Source organism: Dreissena polymorpha, chromosome 9 (genome assembly GCF_020536995.1).
Source record: "Dreissena polymorpha isolate Duluth1 chromosome 9, UMN_Dpol_1.0, whole genome shotgun sequence".
Lineage (NCBI taxonomy): Eukaryota > Metazoa > Mollusca > Bivalvia > Myida > Dreissenidae > Dreissena > Dreissena polymorpha.
The window spans coordinates 39,832,295-39,855,857 of record NC_068363.1 but is presented as its reverse complement, the minus strand read 5'-3'; the positions used below and the strand labels follow the sequence as shown (position 1 = coordinate 39,855,857).

Sequence of the window (23,563 nt, the reverse complement as noted above, 5' to 3'; positions counted from 1 at the left end):
GGTTATTAGTTTTGTTTCACAATTATTTCTCAAATCACCATTGCATATATATAATTCATTTCGCTTTGCACGATTTAAACCATGTCAATCTTATCTAAATGAAACTCGTCCTCACTTCACAGATATATTTAGTCATTGAATGCCTTAAATTTAAGAGCTCATATCAGAGGCCTGTTGGTCCACGGTCGCCCATATCATTTTGGCCAATCAGAACACTGATCTTGAATCAGGGGAGAGGATAGGCTATAGTAAGTGGTGGTGATCTCCCTTTCTGATTTGAACTTGTTTAACAAGGGTTTTCAGAGAGTCCAGAGAATTTTATTCTCGACAGTATTTTATACTGACCAAAGCTTACATACTATAAAACAGCTGTTGTTGACCAGAGACTACGTTGCCGTGTAAGAGAACCGCGTTGCGTGACATTTAATCGTTTGAAAGTGCTCGTTTAGAATTTGTAATTTGATTTCGCGACGTTACCTATTTAAAATATGAACATTGTAAAACTTGTTTGGAAAATCCAGGTTCGGATCGTATTTGAGTTCGGGCGTTTGTTTGTTGTCGTGTTGTATTTTGAGTTTTTAAACTTCCCCAGGGTTCGTGGAACGATGTCCTTTGTCGGGAAGCCTTTTGTTTTTTCTGTTTCAGGTGAAGAACATGTCTGGTGCAGCAGCGATGTCCGTGTTCTTATTGCCGGGGATTCCAATGTCCATCGTTTGAAGTCTGCGTGTCCTCCAAATACAAGGATTTACTTTCTTCCCGTCTCTGGTGAATAATTTTTAACTGTTTATAGTTGAGTGTGAAACCAAACATGTTTCTGTGGCATGCTGCTTTATATTACCCCTTTTACTGTCTTATATAGTCGATATAAATTGCCGCCATAGTCTTTTGATGATTTTTGCATTGGCATAATTATTTTAGCTACTGTCTTATACTGCAGTGGGGACGATTGAACTTTACCGGTACGCAACAATTAACATCAAACAGCGTACCCTAACCCTCAACACCTAACACATAACAACTTACGCAACACCTTATTATCCTTTTATCCTATATATTTCTTTAGTATCGGGGGCTACCGCCCCAAACCCCCGCTTTGTCGATGGTTGTAAACAACTGCGTACCGGTAAAGTTCAATCTAGCCCTGCAGTGTTTGTTGCTGCCTTTGGAAAAAGGTTGCTAATTTTAATATTTATTTGAAGCTTTGTGTATCAAATAATGTGTTTTTATGCCCACGGTAGGGTGGCATATAGCAGTTGAACTGTCAGTCTGTCCGTCCGTCCGAACACTTGAATGGTCATAACTTTTTCAATATTTAACATAGCACCGTGATATTTGGCATGCATGTGCATCTCATTGAGCTGCACATTTTGAGTGGCGAACGGTGAAGGTCAAGGTCATTCTTAAAGGTCAAATGTCTTATATATGGCATCTGTCCATCCGTCCGAAAACTTTAACATTGGCCATAACTTTGTTACTATTGATGATAGCAATTTGATATTTGGCATGTATGTGTATCTCCTGGAGCTGAACATTTTGAGTGTTGAAAGGTGAAAGTCAAATGTCTAATATATGGCGTCTGTCCGTCCATCCGAAAACTTAAATATTGGCCATAGCTTGTTCACTATTGATGATAGCAACTTGATATTTGGCATGCATGTGTATCTCCTGGAGCTGAACATTTTGAGTGATGAAAGATGAAGGTCAAGGTCATTCTTCAAGGTCAAATGTCAAATATTCCGTCCGTCCGAAAACTTAAACATTGGCCATAACTTTTTAAATATTGAAGATAGCAACTTGTTATTTTTCATGCATGTGTATCTCTTGGAGCTGAATATTTTGAGTGGTAAAAGGTGAAAATCAAGGTCATTCTTCAAGGTCAAATGTCAAATATTCCGTCCGTCTGAAAATTTTAACATTGGCCATAACTTTTTAAATATTGAAGATAGCAACTTGATATTTGGCATGCATGTATATCTCATGGAGCTGCACGTTTTGAGTGATGAAAGGTCAAGGTCATCTTTCAAGGTCAAAGGTCAAAATTTGCTATATTGAAGATAGCAACTAGATATTTGGCATGCATGTGTATCTCATGGAGCTGCACGTTTTTGAGTGGTGAAAGGTCAAGGTCATCCTTCAAGGTCAAAGTTTGAATACATGTAGATGGCTTCAAAGCGGTGCAATAGGGGGCATTGTGTTTCTAACAAGCACATCTCTTGTTTTTTAAGAAATGCTTAAAACTCCACTGAATACTGCTTTAATACCCAAAAAGATATTTTACCCTAACAGTTTCATGGTATTTACATGTACACATCATGTATATTATTACACTGATAAAACATGTATTATGGAATCATGAAAAATACCCTTTCTGCTGTAACCAAAAGGGGAAAATAGATTGCAAATCCAGAAATTTGACACAACATAGAACAAGTGTGATAAATATTGACAAAGATAAGCTTGCTTGTCTCGAACATAGCAATGATGACTATTTTTCATAATATTCAATAACAAATGACAACTCAAGAAAAATTATTGCAAATGAAAACCGATTCCAAATTGAAGATCTTATTTTACTATGCAGGTGCAAAGTATGTGTCTGACCGGAAGGGCCTTAGAAAGCTGCTGCATCAAGAGCTGATGTCAGGTTGTTACGACATATTGTACCTGCATCTTGGCTCTAACGATATTTGCTGCAAGGATAGCGATTTCTACCGGTATGTTGAACAGTAATTTTTCAGTTTTAGTTTTTATTTAGCCTATTTACCTTAGCTTTATTGCATCGAACGCACTATGCTTATTGAGACACTCGAGTCTGTTCCTGGGAGGAACCAGAACTTGGTGTTTATGGAGAAGATAATGAGAACCTCCTAACTCCCTATCACTAGGCGGACACCACATCCACTATACCATTATGCATTTTCATTCGCCTGTATTATTGAATGTCCACACCAACCCCCTAGAAACCCTGGATCCGCCACTGAACAGCTTAGCATCATCAATAAAAATGATGCATGTGTTAATTGTTTCAGTTGGCAAATAAATGCCACAATGTTTTATGTGCTTCCACCTATACCTTTGAAACTTCATATGTAGCTGCACCTTGATGAGTTATACATGCCACACCCTTTTTTGGGTCACTAGGTCAAAGGTCAAGGTAACTGTGAACTCTAAAAAAAAGAAACTGCACCCGCAGCCGAGCGTTGGCACCTGCTATGCGGTGCTCTTGTTTTTATTCATCATCATGTTACTGGTAGTGAAATCTGTGTGAAATAAATAGCCATAAAATACCGATAGGGAAAGCACAGTAAATAAATGCAGATTTATACGTATGTTATCAAGGAATAGGAAGCTTGTTTGGTGCATTTTGTTTTGTTGTTTTTGCTTTCGTTGAAAAAATCTATTTGTTAACATTTACATGTATTATATAAGTCATTAATTTCTGGCACATCTTTTTATGCCGCCGAAGGAGGGCATATAGTGATCGGACTGTCTGTCTGTCACGCTTTACGTTTAGGTTTCGAAAAATGCTCATAACTTCTATGTCGCTTCAGATAGCAACTTCATATTTGGCATACATGTGTATATGGACAAAGCCTTTCCATGCGCACACAAATTTTGACCCCTGTGACCTTGACCTTGAACTAAGGGTCTGCGTTTAGGTTTCAAAATCTGTGTTTAGGTTTCGAAAAAAGCTCATAACTTCTATCATGCGTTTATATGGGGCATAAGTCATCCTATGGTGACAGCTGTTGTTTACCTATTTATACATAAACGTAATCCATTCTTAACTAGTTACATAAAAATCACCTTTCTTAATGGAATTACATACAACATAAACATATGCCAACATAAGGCACTCATTGTTGCTTTATTTTTAGACACACGAACAATATTTATTAGCGAGGCTGTTTTCGGAGAAAACCCGAGGTATTGTCATAGCCTGCTCGTCGTCCGCCGGCGTCGTGCTAAAACCTTATCATTGGCTCTAAAATCAAAGTGCCTCCACCTTCAACTTTGAAACTTCATATGTAGATGCACCTTGATGAGTTCTACACACCACACCCATTTTGGGTCACTAGGTCAAAGGTCAAGGTCACTGTGACCTTTAAAAAAAATCAGACAAGCTTTCGCAGCCGAGCGTGGCACCCGTTATGCGGTGCTCTTGTTTTATATTAAAACTTGCTGCATGAATGCTATTACTGCAGTAACTCTCTTGTTAGTTTCATGTCAAATAGGTTTAATCGTTTTGTTAGTTTTATATTGACGGTCATTGGAATTAGTGGTCGTCCAATATTGTCCGGGACAACAAAAATATAGTTCAGACATAGTTTCCCTTTTTTACTGGATGGCAATTTTTAGCCTGAATGAATATTAATTTTACATGATTGTGCATTCACAGACACTGCATTAATGATCCTGTTTTTTCGTCATGCATTAAAGGTCATGCTGCAGTGGATTTGTTTACCTTGACATTACTGAAGATTTGGCTGTTTTCCTGCCTGCTTACAAGTTGAATGGCTTATGTTTGGTACTAATTTTATGACAATATGCTCCATACTTTTTAACACTTTCCATCTTAACAAGTTACATAAATATTTCTTTCATAGGTATTTTCATTACTTTGATTTTAATATAAATCGGCAGAATGTGTGTTTGATTCATCTGTGTCCTATTTTTATGTATCATAATATAGCAATTGGTTCAAGCATGCAAGACAATGATTGCCCTGTTTATATGACACTATATTTGTAGCATGCCAATTGATCTGATAGCATGGCACAATGCTATAAACAAATTTTATGTTTTCATTAAAAAGAATGCATTTAATGAAAGGGATGTATTCACATTATTTCAAATCATCTCCAAAGTTATGCGCTTTTCAAATTATATAACCGGTAGTAATTTGTAGCATTTGTACTGGTAATATGGACCGATAGCATAATAACTTTTCAGAAACGCAAGAAGATGGAAGTCAAGACTGGTAAGGTTAAAAGGGAGAAACCTACCATGACGAAAAAGAAGAACAAACAGGTAAATCAATGACAGAAAGTATTCTTTCTTGTCAGATAAACAAAACTTGTTCAAGAAGATCCTTTAAAACACACATTAATCCTTTCATGTAGGTCATTTAGATCTTCTACAAATACAGTAAAACCAAGCTTTAAAGACGACACAAAGGACCTTATAAAATTAGTCTAAATAGCTGGTTTTCTTACAATTCAGGTATAATTTATTATCACCAATAATCTGTTAAGCGGGGTTTTGGTGTATGTAAGTCTTCCATGTGCAAGCTTTTCAGGACCAGTCCTGGGCCTGTATTGAATTCATTATAATGTAAAGATGTTCTAAAGTATGAACCAATTGTGGTACATGATTTTGTTTTGTTTCAATTTCCATGAGTTTTTCACAAATATTACTTAGATGCGTATTAAGAATCCTCAGGCTGAGTGGTATTTTTTAGGTCCCTTGCTACAATTGCCCAAACTGCAGGGTGTGCTGTTCATCTGAAGATGCCCTGCTCGACCATTTTATAAGGAAGCATTCATCGTGGAAAGTTGATAGGCCTGACACACTTTACAATCAGGTTTTTAAATGGAACACATATTGTTGTATAGTTTTATGTTATGTCAATATACTCTATGATTTTGAATAAAAAAATATAATACTTTTTTTTTAACAGTTTAACCTGAGGGGACTTATGGTTTGCGCTCTGTGTGTCCGTCATTCTGTGAGTCTGTCACTTTTTCTGGATCCTGCGATAACTTTAAAAGTTCTTCATATTTTTTCATGAAACTTGAAACATGGATATATGGCAATATGGACATTATGTATGTCATTTCATTTTGTTCCTACGTCAAAATTTCTGGTTGCTATGGCAACAAATATATATAATGAAAAAAAATCAAAAAAAATCTGATAATGGTGGAGCCTGTGGGGACATACATTGCTTGGCAATAGTCTTGTTTGTCTAGTAAGTATTGTATTAAAGGAATGGTTATTCTATTATAGGAAGATGAAATCAACGTGCCATCCAACATCCATTGCCACCGAGACACTGAAGAGACGCCCCAACAAGATGACAACGCCGCAAATGAAGATCAAGTCAATGTGCCATCCCACTTCTTTTTCCAACGAGACACTGATGAGACGCCCCAACAAGATGTAGACACTTCACAGCTTCTTCTTATTCTTTCAAATGACGTTGAATTTAACCCTGGACCGGTGAGATATTCCTGCCTAATAATAAACAATATAAATGGGCAAGTTCCTTAAGCAGAGTAATTTTAACCTCGTAATGTTCTATATATATATATATATATATATATATATATATATATATATATATATATATATATATATATATATATATATATATATATATATATATATATATATTATATGTGTGGTTAGGGTAATTTGAGGAAGGTGCTTGTTTGAAATTATTATCCCATATATATGACCATATTCTATTTGTATGCCCCAAGATCAAATGATCGGGGTATATTGTTTTTGGCTTGTCTGGCTGACATTGTGTGTGTCTGTCTGTCCCAAAACTTTAACCTTGGTCATAACTTTTGTAATAGTGAAGATAGCAACTTGATTTTTGGCATGTATGTGTATCTCATGGAGCAGCACATTTTGAGTGTTGAAAGGTCAGGGTCATCCTTCAAGGTCAAAGGTCTTTTTTTTCTAAAATAGCTGCTGTGCGGCATAAAAGCGCAGTAGGGTGCATTGGGTTTCACAAACACAGCTCTTGTTTCCTCTGTAATTTAGGTAGTCAATAAATGTAAAAAATGATTTTAATCCATTCTGATATTTGTTTTCATTTTCTCAAATTCTACTACCATAGTAGTATATTTGAAAATAAAAAACCATATGATTGCTTGTTTTTATACTCATATATATCTTATATATTCAATAAGCAATTTAATAACATTACAAATGTTTACTTCTACAGACTTTCAGTTGCAAGTGGACATCATGCTTCAAGAAATTTATTAATTATGGTGAACTTAGTGCCCATATAGTATGTCACATAGAGGGAACAAATAGATGCCAATGGGAAGACTACCATGAATGTTTTTCAGCCGTAAGAAGATTTTAGCTGCATCTTTTGAGACATTTGTATGATGTAGGTAATCATTTGTATATGTTCAGTATAAACTGTACAGATGTGTTAATCATTGTTAATTGGTGTTTTTTTTAAATGTTACGAGAAAGAATTGGCAATGTGTTGTAAAGTTGTCGCTTGTACATTTTTAAATGCATTTTTATGTAAAACATATTCATTCCAAAGAGATATTCCTTTAAGGCATGCCGTTTTAGAACTTTTGATTGCACTGCTCACATATTTGTGTCCACTGAACAGCGAGATATTCAAAACAATCGATGAATGGAAAAACACGCTACCTGATGGGAAGACCAATGAACAGACAACAGATCTGAATATGTGTCCGCTTCATCTGGTAAATTGTCTTGTTCATGTTATATAAAGCATTTTCATTTATCTCAAAATTTTATTTAATATCTAAGAAGTCAATGTGTTTTTCATTTCCTACCATTATTACAGATGTTCAATTGTTTGTTTATCTCTAAGTGTCAACACTTTTGTTCGATTACAACATACTGCTGATACTAAATGAACAAATCAAGAAATGGGCATGAAATTGCTTCTCAATTGGTTTCAAATATGCCACAGTGTTGAAGTTTGTCTGGCGATCCCGCTCATTTGAAGATAAGAGGATTCAGTTGTATACTTTTAAAGATCGAATATGAAAATCACTTATATGCCTTATGTGCCATTATTGAATTAAAAATTTCAGAGGTCCAAACTGATGCTGCTCTTATTTGATGAAGATTTCTCCATTCCAACGGGTTATTACACAATAGAGGAACACTACAAATACCTGGAATTGCTAAGTATACGTCTTCCTTCCGATTATGCAAAGATTAAAAATAACTTCTTACTTAAAGGGGCCTTTTCACAGATTTTGGCATTTTTTTAACTTATTCATTAAATGCTTTATATTGATAAATGTAAACATTGGCTCGTAAAAGCTCCAGTAAAAAATCAAGAAAAAAAAATAAAAAAGGAAAAGAACATTGCCCGGAGCAGATTTCGAACCAGTGACCCCTGGAGTCCTGCCAGAGTCCTGAAGTAAAAACGCTCTTGCCTACTGAGCTATTCCGCCGAGTACACATTTATGACGTATTTTACACCTTATATAAGCAATCTTTGTAGTTTCACAAAATTTAACGACAAAAACAGAACTATCCAAATTATTCAATCGTTTCGCGTTGCAACGCTTTATAATTTTTAGGTTTTAAAATCATCAAAAGATGCATATAATGGCTGTATTAGAGCATGGTTAATGTTCAGTATTACTGTTTCCTCACAAATATCATAACTAAAACGAAAACTTACGAATCTGAAACAACTTTTTTCAATTTTGTCAATTTACCCAAGCGTGAAAAGATCCCTTTAAAAGAAAATATTTAGGTGAAAACTGGGAAAATTATGTGGGAAAGTGTCCAACTGTACAGTTTAATACTGCTGCTGACTATAGTCCTACTCCTAAAGATATATATACTGTAGCTAGTTATAATGAAAATAATGTGTTTGTCTCTACATCTAGACCAGAGTTGTGCAAATTGCCAATACATACTTCTCAGGAACAACTTTAAACAAAGGAATGCGGAAAAGAAGAAAATCAAATGAGAATGTTCAATTTAATGTTGACAATAAATTGTGGTCAGATATATTGATTAAAAATTTAACAAACTGTTCAAACGCTTTAAAATTGCAAAATCTTGTATTACAAACTTTAGCAGAAAAGGGTTTTGATACATCAAAGAAGCAATATTTTTTTAAATTAGAACAAGAAGCTAGTAGATTATCTGCACATAACAACTGTACAACTGGAACCTTTGTATGTTCAGTTTTTAAAAATAAAATTGAAGACAATGAATTTTATTATGTAAGGTATGTTGAATCTCGAGTTTACAGTGAATTCATGGAACAGAAGTACTTATATTTCCTTAAGGAGCATTTAAATGTTGCAGATGATAATGTTTTGTTGCATCAAGTTATTACATTGGAAGATATAAATCAAATGAAAATCGATGAAAATAAACATAATATAAAAAGGAATCGCCCAGATAAAATATTTAGTCATTGTGTTGATAAAATTTGTCCATCATATGCAAATGAACTGAATGACAATGAAAATTGTGATAGTGTTCAACTACTGTCTTACGTAGTACTTTTTTCGCCATTCAAATCAAAAGCATCTGTAGACAAGCCTGAAAAGATGTTTTTTAAAATGAAACCGAAGGATTTGCATGAAAGTTTACTGAAACTAGTTTATGACTTTAAAATAAATCAATTTGTGACCAAAAGTCGTTGTTCAAAAGATATAATAACAGTACCAGCAGTTGTGAATGGTACTCTCCTACATCAGTCATTTGTTTTGAATTGCTTGTCTGGAAACATCAAAGCAAAGCCAGATTTATTTGTTAAATCAGCACGCTATGAATCTAATTTTGTTGAATCAGGCAACGTTTCTTTGGGTACATCATTAAGAAACAAAACGATTCAGCTCTTTTTGAAAAAGGATTATGTTAACTTATTTTCCATTTATAAGAAGTATTTTCCAGAGTTAAATGAATGCACTGTTGAAACGTCAGAACCAGTTTTGAAAAAAAGAAAGACCATAAAGCATTCAAAGCCAATAAAAATTTGTAGATCAGAATTAGAGAAAAGAGTTGGCATCTCTAATGAAGACACTGAAACGGATATTTCTGAGCATTTCGGAAACCTGTCAATATTTAAAAACTACTGTTGTTCCCTTCTAGATCATGGCACTTTAGTTATACAAATGCATGAAGACAGTGGCAATCTAGTTTGTTGCCTTAATGATTACTGCGAAATGGATGGTTCATTTAAAGCAAATGATTTTATTTTCACTACAAGGTTTTGTCAAGAAACTGGTGAATATCTTGACTGCACATGCAAAATATACAAAACTCTGCTTAATGTGAAGGAATTTAACATTAGGAACGAAGAATTTCTAGTTTTAGACTCTTCAGGAGATAACTGTGTAACTTGCATGCATTGTAAGTTTGTTAAATTGCATATTTTACCTTGTTTAGCACCGGGCCATGTACAGTGTCCAGAATCATTGTCAAGAATCCAACACTTTGTGCAAAAGGCTTTGTGTTTTAACAATCAGGAAATAGTTGAAATATCTAGAAAACCAGAAATTAGAAAATATTATGTTCTTATAGAAGGTGACGAGTATCCAGCTTTTGTTCATTTTAGAATGAACAAAAGGCTTGGTAAATGCACTGTGTCATGCACTGTAGATGCCGTTCTCAAAAGAGTTATAAGAGAAATATAAGTACTTTACTGAATTCGAAGGTTTGTAGGCACTTACACTTATTTAAATCATATACTCACATGTGGGAAGATTTAATTCATACAAATATTGATAACAATGATGATGAAGAACAGCAGTTATTTGATGACAATAATGATGATGAAATGCCTGTTTCGGTTTCATTAAGTACTGCTGCATACAATAACTTCAATGAGGAATCTGGACTTTGGAATTTTAAGTGTAGAAGTAAACATTCTCCCAGACTTAAAGACAATAATGAGTTAAGGAAAAATATCATAAAACGTGATCAGTGGAATGATTCTAACCTTGTTCGATGTTCAGATGGCTGCCTTAAAGGACCTGTAATATTTCCAGATATTCCAGACAATACTTGTCCCTGTGGAAGCGGTTGGCTCAAGCGAGAAGATGACGATAATTACAGCGAAAATGGACTGACCATACACGAAAGACAAAGGACATTAACTATTTACACAAATTTTGCACCTGTAAAATGTGACATTCATATACGTGAATGCTATAATTCAATTAGTAAGCCATGCAGAATTCTTTGGGATGAAGGGGAATTAGATTGTATACATGTATTAAGTAGGGATACAGCAGCAGGAGATGAAATAGGGTGGGAATTTGTATCTATGGTTATGAATTCTAGTTGCACTTTTTCCTTTTACTGCCAGTTTAAAAATGAGATGTATAAAACTCGCCACAATAAGGCTAGTTTTATGGATCAGTTTTTTTTATATTTTGGTTCAGTTGGGCTTCAAACATGAAAATAGATTTCCGTATACCCTGTGGTGTATGTGGTTATGGTCCTTAGAGATTGTGCTGTGATGGTACAAAAGTAGGGGTTGGATTTCGGAATTCAAATTATGAGGAAATTACAGAAACAAACCAGGCTTTGGGCATTAATAATACGCTGCATCGTAGAATGGATAGATGTTTTTTGAAAAATTTGAATGGAATTTACAAACAAGAAATGATTAACCTTCGAACTACTTTAGATTACATTGCTAGGAAAGAACTGAATGAAATTAAAGAGAATGAAATTATTCCAGAGAGGGATTTATTGGACCGTATCGAGTTGTTAAAACAAGCACTGCCCTCTGAAGTTTTGGGTTCCTTCGAAAGATTTTATCAAATGAGTGAAAATGAACGAGTTGCTTATTCAAATGTTTTAAAAATGCTAGCAACAACTGCGTCCATTACAAGCCTTGTACCCCCTGCATGTTGTAACAAAATTCAACTATTATTAAATAGCCCCAATATTGAAAATGATCGATTTAATAGTATTGTTAATGAAACTCGTTCGTTTGCACCTGAACTAAGAGATTTAATTTGCGAGTCTTTAATAAGTAACAATGAAATATTGCATGATGACATTAGATTATTTTTGCAATATCTAATTAATGAATCAATGTCATTGCAAGTTACTGAACCAGAACCACCTGTACCTCAACTGGGCACATACAATCCTGAAAAGTTTGGAAGGGCCTATTATTTTAATGAATCTGGGTTAAAGTTAAGAAGTGTAAGAAAGTTTTCCATTGACAATGATAGCTGTGTTAAAAGAAATATAGACCATGACGATACGACTTTAGAATTTGAAAAATGTCAACAGCTTTATTCTAAAGTTCAAACTTCTGCTCGAGGAACATCAACATTATTTCTTTGGTTCTGTGCAGACCATGGACATTGCTATGGTTTTCACATGACTGGGGCAGAAGGAAGAAAAGATCCCGCATTATCAGTCTATAGCTATTTAGAAACCCCTCCACAAGACGTGTTTTATGACTTTGCATGTAATTTACAAGAATATTGCCTAAACAGAGAAAGTGGATACTATAAAAATGTACGTTTTTTTTCATGACATTTTCCATGGCTACTCCCACAAATGTTCTAGTGCTTTTACAGCTAGCAGACTTCAAGGCTTTGAATCTGTTAATTCTGAAATATGTGAACAATTCAACAGCTTTATACAGTGGATTAAAAGGTCGGCCCGTCAGATGTCACAGTCACACTTTTGCTTTTACCTACCATTCTTTTTAAATGAATGGAATAAGAAGAAAAAGTTATCATATGAAAAAAAGATAAGAATTGCATTAGCTGGGTTGGTTTAATGTGATACTTAAATGATCTATAATTTTAAGTTCATCTGAACTTTGAATACTTACTTTTGCATCTTTTGATGCTTTTTTTCTATTTAAAGACTGAGCGAGTAAACACATACTATGTATTATTATGCAATAATTGTTTTGTGTTTATATCTCAACTGAGCATAAAGTGCTCAGGGTGAGCTATTGTTAATGGTCTTGGTCCGTCATTGGTCAACATTTTTTACTTAAACAACATCTAACCTCTGTGCCAATCTTAATGGAACATGGCACGAGTTTTCTTGCATGAACCTCTTTCAAAGTTGTTAAATGAAATGCATTCCATGCATAAATCTGGTTGCGATTGCAACCAAAAGGAAAGTTTATTTTTTGGCATAAAACATCGTCTGGTTGACCTCCTCCGTGAATTTCAAAATATGCTATACCCAACTCACAGGCAAATTTGTCCTTATTTGCTCATAGTGAACACTTCTTTTAAATGGCCAGGAAGAGAGTTCAAGTTTATAGACAAAAGCAACAGTCAGATGAGCGATATAGTGTCATCATAGCACCTTTATAGCTGAATCATTTATGAAAAATTGTCAATGATATATTCTGTGACTTGTATGATTTGCAATATTCATTTCGCTGTCTTCATGCACCTTACAAAAGCCATTTTATTATCAGTGTTCCTGATTCTGTCGTAGAAATTTATTCTTGAAATTCGTTGTTTTTCATATTTTTCCTGATTGTTATGCTCCCCGAAATAAAATTTTGACGGAGCATATAGTTGCCAGTTTGTCCTTCCTTACTAGTTTCCCATAGCACCTTCAATTCTTTACCGATCTCTTTCATATTTGGCATGTAGGTACCTTCCATGGACCTTTACCTTTTGATGAGGTCACTGGGGTCAATGTCACCAAGGCTAATAATAGATTTTTCCGTCACACTTTTGTCACAGTTTCTTATAGCGCCTTCAATACTTAACCGATCTCTTTCATATTTGGCATGTACGTACCTTGCATGGACCTCTACCTTTTGATGCGGTTTGAGGTCACTGGGGTCAATGTCACCGAGGCTAATAATAGATTTTTTAGGTGATTATTAACACATAGATTGACATAGCGCATCATCGGGGAGCATCCATCAGTTTCACTGATATTCTTGTTGTAGGTTATATACGTGATCATAGATACTGTAAATTTTGTCTTATGCGACATGTTTATAATGTAGAAGATGAGTACCCTGTGTTTATGCAGTGCCCATTGTATAACACAGATATGATTTGTTTTTTCCGCAGTGGTTGAATGAAATGGAAACTGTTTCGTTTGTTCTATATGTTAATGGCCGATGAAAATGACAAGCACATATTTTTGATTGCAAAATGTGTGTATGTGCATGCTAATATATAACAACTACGTAATTATCATGCAAATTAGCCGTCATTTTAATACTGCATTCTTGTATTGCATTTTTTATTTATATCTGATAAAAAATACTGATTCTTAGGTTACTTTATAAGTATGTTACTATTTTGCATGCTTACATGTTATAGGTATTTAATTATTAGGTAATCCATGTTTTGGTGGTCTTATAATGTATAGCAGTATTTGTTCTACGAAAGTGCATGCGTGTGTTGCATCATATGACTTTGTATTCTTTAACTATTCAGGTTATTTTATATAATTATGAAATTAAACTGTATGTATTATGGCCCTGTGGCCTGACTGCAAATAAATATTCGTATTTGTATACAGTTTTTGTAATGTGATGTATGGTTGTATCGTGTTGTTTCACTTTTTGATCAATATAACTATTATGCATACAATGTGTTATTATTCTTACCTCAAAGGAGCCATATCAATACAAATTACAACTTTCCTTCAAGTGTACATGTTGACACGAGTGACTGGTGTATCGGGCATATCTAGGTTTTAAAAATGACAATGAAATTTACTATACGGTTAAACATTGTTATAACTGGTGACACGATTACAAGCGGTACATTAGCCGGTAGTTGCATACATATGTTACATAAATTCATGTGCCATATCAAGTACAAGCGGCACGTATATCGATAGTTTGCATACCCATGTTCAAGTAATATCTATTACAAGAGACAATTGTACCTTAGTCATGTTCAAGTGAACAATGTCGCATGCGTGATATCATTCAAGCGTCACGTGTACCGGTGGTTTATATACGCATATTTAAGAGATCCATGTCGCATGCGTGACATAACAAGCGCCGCGTGTACCAGTAGTTTGTATACCCATGTTCAAGATACATAACGCAAGTGTGATATCAATTACAAGCGGTACATGTACTAGTACTTTGATATTAATGACAAGCGTCACTTGTAACGGCGGTTGACATACGCTGAGTGATGTTCATGGCAAGCGTCAAGTGTACCGTTAGTTGACATACGCATGCTCAAGAGATCCATGTCGCCTGCGTGATGGTCATTGCAAGCGTCAAGTGTACCGTTAGTTGACATACGCATGCCCAAGAGATCCATGTCGCCTGCGTGATGTTCATGGCAAGCGTCACGTGTACCGTTAGTTTACATACGCATGCTCAAGAGATGCATGTCGCCTGCGTGATATTAATGGCAAGCGTCACGTGTACCGTTATTTGACATACGCATGCCCAAGAGATCCATGTCGCCTGCGTGATATTAATGACAAGCGCCACGTGTACCAGTAGTTTGTATACCCGTGTTCAAGATACATAACACACGTGTTATATCAATTACAAGCGGTACATATATAGCCTTGTTCAAGAGATCGATGTCGCCTGTGTGATAGTAATATCAAGCGCCACGTGTACCTTTAGTTGGCGTACCTTTGTTCAAGAGATCCATGTCACATACGCGATATATCAAGCGTCAGGTGTACCGGTAGTTGGTGTTACCTTGTTCAAGAGATCCATGTCGCCTGTGTGATAGTAATATCAAGCGTCACTACAACACTAACCTTCTAAATTGTTTATTGTCATTAGTACTGTCTTGTGCGCATATCTTGAAATGCATACAGTTATAAGCACATTTAATGAAGTAGTATATTTTTACCTTATCATCCACTCGCTAAAAGTCATGGATTATCTACTACATGTGTCATACACTTATAATCCACGCTAGCTTATTATACTGTTATCTTTTAAGCGTCAGGTCTGTAGAGCAGTCATAGATGAGTATGCTGACGAGGTGATGCCGTTGCCAACAACAGCTGCCGATTGCACGCGAATAGCGGAAGGCTTCAGGGACAGCTGGAATATCCCCCATACTCTTGGTGCTATTGATGGCGAACAGATTGCCTGCAAATGTCCACCAAGATCCGGGTCTACGTATTTTTACTACAAGAAGTACTTAACCGTTGTCCTACTAGCCCTGTAGGATTCTGACTAAAAGTTCGTCTGGGCTGACATTGGAGGCCGTGTTGCTGCATCCGATGCACAGTTGTGGAACGAGTCCGACCTGAAGGCAGCAGCTGAGAACGGAGACCTTAATCTGCCAGAACCTGAAGTTTTGCCACATGATTCTGAGGATGTGCCCTACTTTTGCATCGTTGTACGTTGGTGTTCGGTACTTTTCCGTTTCTCTCACGTTGGGCAAACGTTTTGTCCGGCAATAATGCATTTCAATGCCGTTTTATCCGGTAGAAGTCCTTTACTCACACAGTCATATCCGTTAGCCGACCGTTAATTATCCGGTACATATCCGTTAAACGTTCGTTTTTTCCCGTTATAGCACCGGTACTTGTGCGGTCATTGTGTGTTTCCTACGCTTCACACACCGTTTGCGAGAGTCTTGAGCGGCAGAGCAGGTAAATTTAATCACCGGATAACCAAAATCTGCATTTTTGTGCGTTTTTTCTCCGTTGCATATTCGTTAGTCGGTCTGACCGGGCCTTGTTATTTTGTAATTTGCTCAATTCGTTTTTATCTAAAATCATTACCCATATAAATCGCGTCTGATCGACGTTAACCGGTTTCATAATAACAAAACACATTTCACAATGTATAGGCTCAAACAAACTTGGAATACTTAGGGAAAACGTAGAGCAAAATAGGAGGTACCTTCACCCAGCTCCTTTTTTTGGTTCATCGCTCCTGTCCCTTTAGGGCATCAACATTGAAATGATGAATATCCTCCAAACTTTAATTAATTTTGTCAAGTATTCGATAACAACACTCACGAAGCACATGTGCTTACACCTGTAATTAAATACATTTTACTTACAAATACGCTTGATATAACACATAATCAGAAAATGTCATCGTCTGTTCCGAATTTCCACACTGCTCATTTCTTTAGCAGCACCAGGCACCTTTTGGGATCCTAGATCTATCCATTGGTATACTTTAGACTGTGTAGTACCATTTGCATTTCAATTTTCTTGTGGGTGTATCATCAGCTACGAAAACTTAGTTTTCTATACGGTGTCAAGCGTTTGGGTATGTAGGAAGTTCGTCAGAAACGGTTAACGACGCTGTTTTTGCATTGATACTTCATGCTGCCAAGCAATGACTGTATGCATACAGAGACATCCTTAAACTCTATATCTACAGGCGTGTACGAGTACTTTAAAAAACACAGCTCTTCTTAATATTCGTACAATAGTGTACTATAAATTAAATAATCTTAGTATGTATCCCTGATTTGAAGTAATTTAAGACCAGAGCACATAGAGAATACTAGGTTAGCGTTGAATACAGAGAAGTTTATGTTGCGAGGCTTAGAACGCCGGAAGCGCGAGCCTTGGCGAGCGCTTTCGGTGTTCGAGCCGAGCAACATCAATTTCTCTGTATTCAACGCTAATCCTAGTATTCTATTTATCCCATTTGATTTTTTCAACGTGACATTCAACATAAATAGATCTAATAACCTTAACAATAATTTTAATTCAGTCATATGAGCGCTTAAAATCTAACAAATGTAACCATGCGTAGTGATATACATGTATTTGTTCTGGTACGCAAAATAGTCTTTAAAAAATTCACACACAAACTGTTAAACAAGTAAAAATATCACCGTATGCCTACATTCAATTTTACGCAGTATGCGAATTTTAACACATTACGACCGCGAAAAGAAGATTTTACTTTACTATAATTCATTTTATTTTCGAAAGAAAATGATAAAATCCAATATGGCGGCGATTGCTCCTGACAAAATGCTGTCGATGTCAACATACATGTACACCATCGACGACCTAGTTCTGGCTACCATAACTTTAAATGTCGCTTTTTATGATTTTTGACTGGCGCGACTTTGTACAGGTCTGTCAATACTAAATAAACTGTACGCTGAAGTTTCTTTAGCTATCGACGACCTTGACAATTTTGACGAGTAAACAGACAATTGCAGCGACTGACACTTTATTTGACAAAATATACACTACAGGGCAATACGTTTTCCGACTTCGGACGACGAATTTAAGGACGCGCAGAACGTGTTTTTTATATTATGTTATGGGTATGCCGTGTGTGATCCGATGCATCAATGGCGCCCATGTTTAAATCATTTCCCCGAGAACAGGGAACGACAAAAGTACAAACAAAAATCAAAACACGTAGGAACTAGTATCTTACCTTTAATTATCCTTTAAAATCCATCTAATAATCCATTTAACTCAATAATTGACGATTTTGCATCTAGGGTCTTTAATAATTATTTTAGCAAAGTTAAATAAAGACCCTTATGCCCATTCTATCACTTTATTCAAATGAGTTTATGAACGCGATAAACTTTCTTCTTCGTCACACGCTACGTCATGTACTCTACATTACTGCTGTACAAATGAACCGGAGCAGTTTATCTAATAATAGCCGTTGGTAAATTCGGTTGCATTTGCAGATTTCTGCATACAAACATAATTATGTTTAAACTTGCACAATGTTTTATTTATCTATGGTAAATGCGCTTATTGTACGAGAAAATAATTTAATATATAAATACACAAAGAATGGAAAACATTACAGTACACAACAGATAAATGAGTAGAAAATACCCGTGTACAAAATGGGACGTTCCCAATTCCAGTGTGGTGCTATTTTTACCATCTTATACTTTACACAGCTCTATGCCTTACGTGAATTAAATAGAAAAGCAAACATAGCAGATTATTCATGAACTGTGCGATATGTGTATGGCTTGTTGTACATTCTTAATATTTAAGTTAAATGTCAAAAGTATATGCTTTGGTTATAAACAATGCACATTACACGAAATAAGGAAAATGTGATCAATTGACAATTCAGATATGTCGACATACAGTACATGTAGAAATCATGTGAAATAAGTCGCGTTTATAATAAATCGTCAAAAAAACGGGGAAAATGACGCAATGAGTATGTCATTTTATGACGCCATCAATCAGCTGATTCATTATACGGATGGCGAAAAATTATGTCATATGACTAGATTTAAAGGTTGAAGGTCGTATAATTTTGAAGCTTAAGTTTTGTCGACTTTGTTTCTTATGAAAAATCATTCAGTGGTAAAGTAAATATAAATAAAAAATAACAAAACAAAAATCGTGTAATTTTATATTTTATTTCAAAATTTCTTTTGGTGAATATGTCATATATATATTTTTCTGCAAAATATGCACATTTTCTTCTAATGGGTGACCTTAAAATTCGATCAATGAACCAAACAATATCGACCTAATTTTAGCGCATATCGCATGACGTCATTTAAAAAGTAGTCCGTGCACGCGACAGGTATATTCCACAGTGTTGAATACAAGCAAGTATATTTCACAACGTGTTATACCGTCAATGTCGCGGTGAAAATGGGATAAATTTTCACCTACATTTCAAGTTGAAAAATTAGACTAGAACTTATATTTTACAAGCAAAAAAAATTATGTAGGTATCAAATTATGTTTTAAATTAATGAAATGTTCTCTGTCTAGTTCTCCGTATATTGAATGCGATTGTTTTACGATAAGAATGCCTAATAGGTCAAACGCTTTTCCATTGCCTTTCTAAAGTCCCAGTCTTACACAGAGCAAAATTCATTTAGACAACTATCTGATTGGAATAATTTTAGGTTCATGAGGATCAATGTTGACGCCCAGTACTTCCTTCAACATTCAGATTTACAAAAATCCTTATTCGTTTTATTTCTTGTTTCATAAAATACATAGTTTTGATGATTCATAAAGAGTCATTATGATGTAAACGTCGTATTTCTTAACACTTTAGTGTGAAATTCATGAAACAACAATATATGTGTTTGTCAGGAACACTATCAGTATGTCCCCACCTGCGCCGCTTTGAAGCTATATATTTGACCTTGACCTTTCACCACTCAAAATGTGCAGCTATATGAGATACACATGCATGCCAAATATGAAGTTGCTATCTTCAATATTGCAAAAGTTATGGCAAAATGTTAAAGTTGGAGCAAACAAACCAATCAACCAACCAACCAACCAACAGGGCAAAAAAAATATGTTCCCCCCCTATAGTGGTGGGGGACATAGAAATAACAAGATGCGTTTGTGAAACACAATGTCCCCCTATATGACGTTTGACCTTGAAGGATGACCTTGACCTTGACCCTTCACCACTCAAAATGTGCAGCTCCATGAGATACACATGCATGCCAAATATCAAGTTGCTATATTCAATATAGCAAAAGTTATTGCAAAATGTTAAAGTTGGCGCAAACCAACCAACCAACAGACCAACCAATAGACCAACCAACAGACAGGGCAAAAACAATATGTCCCACACTACTATAGTGGGGGACATAAAAAGCAAGGCAATCAAATCACATCGATAACAACGTTGAACTTCCATCATATACCTTTTTGGCAAATATGGAAGTTATGTATTAAATAATAATAACAATACAGTGTTGTTGTTTTGTCATTTATTAAGTATAAAGATCATTGCAAGATTCTGATGGCTTTTCTTAAAATGCATCACCCGCCGTCTGGAACACTGAAAAAAGGCAATGGATACTCTGTTAAGTTATGGTGAAAAACAAATTATTTGCATTTTATATACAAAAATAAATTAACAAGGCTTACATTATACTGCAAGCAATTCATAAGTTGCCTGCTGGTGCCCCCCCCCCCCCAACATCATTAACAATAGTGCATTGTCTGTATATTACCATCATTTCAGTCTGGGGGAGTCAAGGTCATTCAAAAGTCAAGGTCAAATTCAACTTGCCAGGTACAGTACCATCATGATAGTAAGAAAGAATTTGAAGTTAGAAAGCAATAGCCTTGATACTTTAGAAGAACAGTGGATCTAAACACAAAATTTAACAAAATATTCAAAGTTACTAAGACAAACAAGAATATCAGTGAAACTGATGGCTGCTCCCCGAAGATGCGCTTTGTCAATGTATGTGTTAATAAACACCTAAAAAATCTATTATTAGCCTCGGTGACCTTGACCCCAGTGAACTCAAACCTCATCAAAAGGTAGAGGTCCATGCAAGGACGTACCTACATGTCAAATATGAAAGAGATTGGTAAAGTATTGAAGGCGCTATGAGAAACGGTAGCAAAAGTGTGACGGAAGGAAGTCTATTATTAGCCTCGGTGACCTTGACCTTGACCCCAGTGACCTCATCAAAAGGTAGAGGTCCATGCAAGGTACCTACATGCCAAGTATGAAAGCGATTGGTAAAGTATTGAAGGCGCTATGAGAAACGGTAGCAAAAGTGTGACGGAAGGAAGTCTATTATTAGCATCGGTGACCTTGACCCCAGTGACTACAAACCTCATCAAAAGGTAGAGGTCCATGCAAGGTACCTACATGCCAAATATGAAGCGATTGGTTAAGTATTGAAGGCGCTATGAGAAACGGTAGCAAAAGTGTGACAGAAGTAAGGAAGGAAGTAAGTAAGGAAAGACAAACTGGCAACTATATGCTCCGCCGAAATTTATTCCATTATTCCGTTAAAAAGCCAACCAGAGTTATGCAACTGGCCCTGTACAGTCCCCTAATGATAGTTGGCGAGGTCTCCAAGTCTTAAAGCAATAGCTATGATACTTTACAAGTCAAATGGACCGAAACACAAAACTTAATCAAATGTTCAATTATCTACGTATAAAAGGGGCCATAATTCTGTCACAATGCTTGATACAGTTGTCTGATCTTGTTTATAGATTGGGATCATGTTGGTAAAGAAGTACGCAAAATTTGAAAGCAATATGTCAAAGGACATAGAAAATATTTGAGGTTGTACGCAAACTTTAACATAGATTTATCAATAATATTCATATTCTAAGAGAAAAAAGGGCCATAATTCTTACAAAATGCTTGATTCAGTTGTCTGCTCTTGTTTATAGATTGGTGTCATGTTGGTAAAGAAGTATGCAAAATATAAAAGCAATATGTCAAAGGACATAGGAAATATGTGAGGTGGTACGCAAACTTTAACATTCTAACGCTCACGGTAACGCTGACGCCGGGGTGAGTAGGATAGCTCCACTTTATATATATATATTATATATATATATATATATATATATATATATATATATATATATATATATATATATATATATATATATATATATATATATATATATATATATATATATATATACATATATATAGTCAAGCTAAAAAAAGTTATCACCACGACACTTTTTGTGGGCGCAGGAAATCGTAGTAGTATTAACATATCCAGCTATGCGCATGCTCACTGACACTAATGCATAATGGAACAGTAGTTTTGTGTATAAAATATTCATTAAGATTGTGAATGTTATGGGCAAGATTTCGATCCTATAAGCACTAAGAACATTGTGTAATAATATTTTTTTGGCCCTTCACTAATCTTTTTAAACGATTTCATCAATGTTCCTTATACATGTACTTTTATTTTTCATAAAAATCGGGCATGTGGAATGTTGAATATTTGCCATTGCATAGAGAAATACCATTGACATGCCCCTTAAATTGATTGCAGAAAAAGTTGTAAACCAAAAACAAATAATAACAAAGAGCAGTGAAAAAAATTGGCCATTATTAATTTAATTTCAAAGAACAATGAAAATATAAGGCAACAAGAGCTGTCAGAGGACAGCGCGCTCGACTATTCGAGTGCTTGACAGTATAACGTAAGCCATCATGGAGAGGGTGTATAATGTGGGTGCGTGGTCATTTAATAGATGATATTTCAAAAAAAGAAACAAAATTGTTGTCTTTTTTTAGAGGGGAGGGATTCTGGGATGGGGCATGGGGGATGGTTTGGGTGGAGTCCATTGTGGTATGTCAGGTAAGTGTTGTTTTGTCAAAGTATGAATCAAATATGATCATAAATAAAGAAGTAATCGCAATTTAAGCAAAATTTATTAACTTGACCTTGAGAGTCAAGGTCATTCAAAGGTCAAGGTCAAATTCAACTTTCCAGGTACAGTAACATCATGATAGTAAGAAAGTATTTCAAGTTTGAAAGCTATAGCATTGATTCTTTAGAAGTAAAGTGGACCTAAATACACAATATTAAAAAAAATATTCAAAGTTACAAAGACAAAAAAGGGCCATAATTCTATTAAAAATCCAACCAGAGTTATGCAACTTGCCCTGTACAGTCCCCTTACGATAGTTAGTGAGTTTTCCAAGTCTAAAAAGAAATAGCTATGATACTTTAGGAATAAAATAGACCAAAACACAAAACTTAACCAAATGTTCAATTATCAAAGTATAAAAGGGACTATAATTCTGTCAAAATGCTTGATACAGTTGTCTGCTCTTGTTTATAGATTGGGGTCATGTTGGTAAAGCAGTATGCAAAATATGAAAGCAATATGTCAAAGGAAATATTTTAGGTGGTATTTATTCTATTTAGGACATGCTGAACAGGTAAGAAGCATTCCAAGCTTTAAACAAGTCAATACAATCCAGAATTAACTGGGTGAGTGTGGGCTCATGGTTTCTGTACATCTCTAGACAGTGAACATTTAATTCAAGTTTTACAACAAAAAATGTTTGTGAAACATCAATGTCCTCTTTACATGACATTATATCCAATTCCTAGCAACCTTGACCAGTGGAGTATCAGATTTTTTGTCCTGTCATAAACAAACATTAAACCCA

General features: G+C 35.3%; 2 protein-coding genes across 10 annotated transcripts in view; one reads left to right on the top strand and one right to left on the bottom strand.

Moving 5' to 3' along the window:
- Positions 1-23,563, bottom strand: part of LOC127845146 (uncharacterized) — a 226,638-nt gene that overhangs the window by 75,039 nt on the left and 128,036 nt on the right. The window lies entirely within an intron of this gene.
- LOC127845151 (uncharacterized) lies at positions 166-14,305 on the top strand. Of its 4 annotated transcripts, none has more exons than XM_052375882.1 (8): positions 166-765; positions 2,582-2,714; positions 4,954-5,031; positions 5,462-5,584; positions 6,010-6,222; positions 6,959-7,132; positions 7,370-7,466; positions 7,824-14,305. In XM_052375882.1, exon 8 carries the CDS (start codon positions 8,694-8,696, stop codon positions 10,398-10,400), a length of 1,707 nt encoding a protein of 568 aa, XP_052231842.1. In that variant the 5' UTR covers positions 166-765; positions 2,582-2,714; positions 4,954-5,031; positions 5,462-5,584; positions 6,010-6,222; positions 6,959-7,132; positions 7,370-7,466; positions 7,824-8,693; the 3' UTR covers positions 10,401-14,305. The 4 variants fall into 3 exon arrangements, with proteins under 4 accessions (XP_052231844.1, XP_052231842.1, XP_052231845.1 ...); XM_052375884.1 differs by having other exon boundaries at positions 5,462-5,554; XM_052375883.1 differs by lacking the exons at positions 166-765; positions 2,582-2,714 and adding an exon at positions 4,460-4,528.